This window comes from Cervus elaphus, chromosome 12, assembly GCF_910594005.1.
Source record: "Cervus elaphus chromosome 12, mCerEla1.1, whole genome shotgun sequence".
NCBI classification, from domain to species: domain Eukaryota; kingdom Metazoa; phylum Chordata; class Mammalia; order Artiodactyla; family Cervidae; genus Cervus; species Cervus elaphus.
This window is the reverse complement of record NC_057826.1, coordinates 46,248,065-46,252,347: the sequence shown is the minus strand read 5'-3', so window position 1 is coordinate 46,252,347 and position 4,283 is coordinate 46,248,065. Positions and strand designations below refer to the sequence as shown.

Sequence of the window (4,283 nt, the reverse complement as noted above, 5' to 3'; positions counted from 1 at the left end):
CAGCTGTGAGGTTCACTGGGGACTGCCAGCAGTCAACGTCACCAGCAATGGATGGCTGAAGCGGCGCGCGTTGCTCTTCCGCCCACTAAGTTTGGTTTTTGCAAGCTGCCGTCGCCGGCAGGCGCGGAGATAGCCGGGAAAAGGCCTCTTCGTCCCGCCCACCCCCAACGGTGGTCCCCCCGGCCCACTATTGCTCTTTCGGCAACGCGTGTACGTCTTCGCCGACGACTGGTCCGCGGTTTCCCTGCTACATTTCTTTCTCGAGGCATTGTTCCCTTCCTTTGGTTTCGTGGTCTCTGCGGCCGGGGTGCGGAAACTGCTGAAAGGAACTGGATCTCACCTCTGCGGGTGCAGCCTGGAGGCGGCGGGGAGCTGAAGCAGAACGGTGTGTGAGTGGTAATGATAGCACTGATAATTACAAACGGAAGTGTTGGTGTAACGTTGCATGCTTTGGGTGATCTTACAGTGACTATTTGTTGAGCGACGTAGGCGGGATAAGGGTAATTTAGCCTCTTGTACAGATGTGGAAAATGAGGCCCCCCAAAGGTTAAAGGACTTGGTCAGTGTCACTTAGCGAACTAGCAGCGGAAGGGGAACCTTCCCGAATTTACTTGTGGTTTAATTGTTCGTTTTACAAGGAGCTGACTTGCAAATGTCTCCTTTTCTTACACTCAGTAGTCATCGAACCAAGCTTGGTGAAGTTCTCATTTATCTAGTTAAGTGTAGAGTCCAAGAGGAAAAAAGACTTTTTCCCCCAGAAAAATCGTAAGTTACGATTTTACCGATATATTAAGAAGCAGCTACTAGTTACTCCGCCAGTGTTGAGCTTTGTGACCTCGGGGACTGGCTTAGGAGGCTGTGAAATATTGTTATAATAAAGAAAACATAAAAATGATTCGCTCTGTTTTACCTGTTTATAAATATGTACTTAGTATCTCCGAACCATAGAATTTATCAGACTATAGACTATTGCAAAGAATATAATTTTCTGAGAAGTTCTAGAGTCTTAACTCTTCAGTTGTTAAAAAGTAAAACCAGTGAAATCCCTATTTTATTTTTTGTCAAAAATGGATGGTAGATGACTTAGAGGTGATGTCAGTTTGTATCTACTATAGCATCAAAGGAACTAGAAAATCTTTTAGTTTTTAAAAATTGTTTTTAATTTTTTTTTCTTTTTTTTTTTTTTTTTTGGCTCATTGTCATGAAATAGTAAAGAAGAGCTAATAATGAAAAGTAACAAATCTCTCCCCTTTCAGATGAGATTGGCAATCACATTTAACTTTCGTGGACGGCTGTTTCTTTTAATAGTTTTGTATACCTTTAAAGGCATAAAAAGCATGTTCCTCTATTTTTTCCACACTTCTGCCATTTGGTAAAGTATCACTTTAAAACCTCAGAAAACATTCTATAATAGCATTTAGCTTTATCTTACACCATCCCTTAACCCTCATTTCTCATATTCGCTTTGTATCTATATTCTTTATTTTAGTTACATCAAAAAGCATATTTACGTATTATGAGAAAAATACTGTTTATGCAGGAGCAAAGTTGTGGCATGAAGTCTTTATAAAGGATATTGTGCTGAGTTACTGCTTTACTTCCCATTTTCTTTGTATACAGACCTGAAGAGAGTTCCTGGATGTGGAGTTTGTTTTTTTAGAACCATCCTTGTGCTGTGAAGTGTTTGATGAAAACATGTTTGGAAGATTGACTTTTCCACAACTGCTTTTTGCTAGCCTCCTTGGAATTGCTGGAGGAATATATATTTATCAACCAATATTTGAACAGTATTCCAGAGATCAGAAGGAGTTAAAAGAAAAGATGAAATTGGTACAAGACTCAGAAGAGAAGAAAAGTTGATACTACATGGAGTTGAACTGTAATTGCGTAAAATTCCATTGAAATTATACATTGAGTATAAATAATCTAGTAAAAAGTTATCAATTATACTTTAAATGTAAATACATTATTGATAGTGATTTTAAATTAGCTTTAAAAGTAGCACTGTCAATTTTAATGTTTACTTTACTTTTTGCCATTCTGTGTCTTTTCACCAGGATCTATGAGTTTGTTTCCTTTTAAGCAAAAATGAATGTATTAAGGAATATTTTATTTCTTAGTTGAGGCATATTTTCTGGGAATGCAGCCTATACATTGGCAGTCTAGAGTATATAAACTAGCTCGGAATTGTGTTTACAGTTGTGTTTGTAAATAAAGTTAACCAAGTTACCTACCTCATGCAGAATGCCCCTCAATTAGCCTACAATTAGCCTACTTTAATATACTTCAGCACTCTTTCAATTCCTGGCTTTCTCATCCCAGGCAGAATGGAGGTATAAATTAAGAATCAGGATGGCTCAAATTAAATAAATAGAGGTTTTTGAGACGGTAGATGGTGTCACATAGGGTGGCAAACATTACACAGATCTGTTTACTTAACTCACTAAGCAGATTTGCATTAATAATCGCGATCATGGAAGAGTTAATTTATTATGAAGCTATTCATATAGTTAAAGGGTCTTTTGGAAATTGCTGAGAACTGATTTAATTTTATATTTTCAGTGAGAGCTTAAATGTAACACATGTACAAAATACTGTAAATCAACTCATTTCTTTTTTTTTGAAAAATAAATTAATTATAACTTAATATAAACTATCTATGATGAGATCAGTGTAAGTAATAGGATTAAGAGAGAGAGGGGCGAAGTTGAACTGCTGCTGCTGCTGCTGCTAAGTCACTACTTTTGATCATTTTGAGAAGGATGCACCTGTCTGTTTGATAGTCACATACCAACTGTCAGAGAATGAGTTGATTTTTTTTTTTTGCCCCGGTAAAGGTACTGCTGCTACTGCTGCTAAGTCACTTGAGTCGTGTCCGACTCTGTGTGATCCCATAGACAGCAGCCCACCAGGCTCCCCCATCCCTGGGATTCTCCAGGCAAAAACACTGAAGTGGGTTGCCATTTCCTTCTCCAATGTGTGAAAGTGAAGTCGCTTAGTCGTGTCCGACTCTTAGTGACCCCATGGACCGCAGCCTACCAGGCTCCTCCATCCGTGGAATTTTCCAGGCAAGAGGACTGGAGTGGGGTGTAGTAAAGGTACGACAGCCATTCAGATCGAAGCTATAGTGAGATGCCACTTCACATACACTAGGATGACTGCTGTCAAAGAGAGAGGAAGTAGTAAGTGTTGATGGGAATGTGGAGAAGTTGAAATCCTCGAATATTGCTGGTGAGGATATAAAACAAGTTTGGCAGTTGTGGAAGTTTGGAAGTTCCTCAAAAAGAACATATAGTGTTACCATTTGACCCAGCAATTCTGCTTGTGGATGAATATCCCAGAGTAGTGAAAACTTGTCTGCATAAACATTTGTAAATGAGTGCTCGTAGCATCATTATTATAATAGCCCCAAAGTGGAATAATCCAAATGTCTCAGCCAGTGAACGTATAACTATATCGTGGTATATCCACGCAATGTAATATTCCTTGATTGAGCCCAAAATGCCACATATTGTATAATTCTATTTATAGGATATGTCCAGGATAGGTAAATGCATAGAGACAAAGTGGATTAGTATTAAATATTTCCCAGTGATTAAGGGGAGGAAGGTATAGGGAGTGACTGCTAATGGATATAGTGTTACTTTTTAGGATAATGAAAATGTTTTGGAACTAGTTAGTGGTGTTCAGTGACAGGTTTGTGAATATATTAAAAACCACTGAAGTGCACACTTTACAACTTTATTGTGTGAGATTATATCTCAATAAAATGTCAGAGAGGACTTCCCTGGTGATCCAGTGGTTAAGAATGTACCTGCCAACGCAGGGGACATGGGTTTGATCCCTGGTCTGGAAAGATTACATGTGCCACAGGACAACTAAAGCCTACATGCCACAACTACTGGAGGCTGTGCTCTGCAATGAGAGGCCACTGCAACAAGAAGGCCCTGCTATTGCAACCAGAGTAAGCCTGTGCATAGCAGTGAATACCCCGTGCAGCCAAATAAATAAAAAAAATGAACACTGTCAGAGAGGGGGAAGAAAACCCCACTGCTTCCAGAGTAGCAGCTGCAGTTGGGCTAGTCCATTGTTTTCTTCCATAATTTGTCTAGTACATGTGTGTGGTATAGAATATACACAACATAAAATTTAGTATTTTTATGATTTTTAAGTACATTTCAGTGGCATTAAGTATATTCACATTGTTGTGTGACCACCATCACCATCCATCTGTAAAACGTCTGTTTAGTCTTTGCAAGGCCCAAAGAACTGAATTGAATGGC

At 39.1% G+C, this 4,283-nt stretch overlaps 1 protein-coding gene across 3 annotated transcripts; it reads left to right on the top strand.

Moving 5' to 3' along the window:
* The first annotated feature begins 51 nt into the window (after window positions 1-51).
* Window positions 52-2,233, top strand: PIGBOS1 (PIGB opposite strand 1). Of its 3 annotated transcripts, none has more exons than XM_043921160.1 (2): window positions 52-385; window positions 1,621-2,233. In XM_043921160.1, the coding sequence occupies exons 1-2, from the start codon at window positions 52-54 to the stop codon at window positions 1,677-1,679; spliced, it is 393 nt and encodes a 130-aa protein (XP_043777095.1). In that variant the 3' UTR covers window positions 1,680-2,233. The 3 variants fall into 3 exon arrangements, with proteins under 3 accessions (XP_043777095.1, XP_043777097.1, XP_043777096.1); XM_043921162.1 differs by having other exon boundaries at window positions 149-389; XM_043921161.1 differs by having other exon boundaries at window positions 184-385.
* The last annotated feature ends 2,050 nt before the right edge of the window (window positions 2,234-4,283 follow it).

What these genes read in the sequence shown, in the direction of transcription:
- PIGBOS1 (XM_043921160.1), top strand. Translation starts at nt 52, where the DNA reads ATGGCTGAAGCGGCGCGCGTTGCTCTTCCGCCCACTAAGTTTGGTTTT. An exon ending in CGGGGAGCTGAAGCAGAACG is followed by an intron (nt 386 to 1,620) that starts GTGTGTGAGTGG and finishes CTTTGTATACAG; the next exon opens with ACCTGAAGAGAGTTCCTGGA.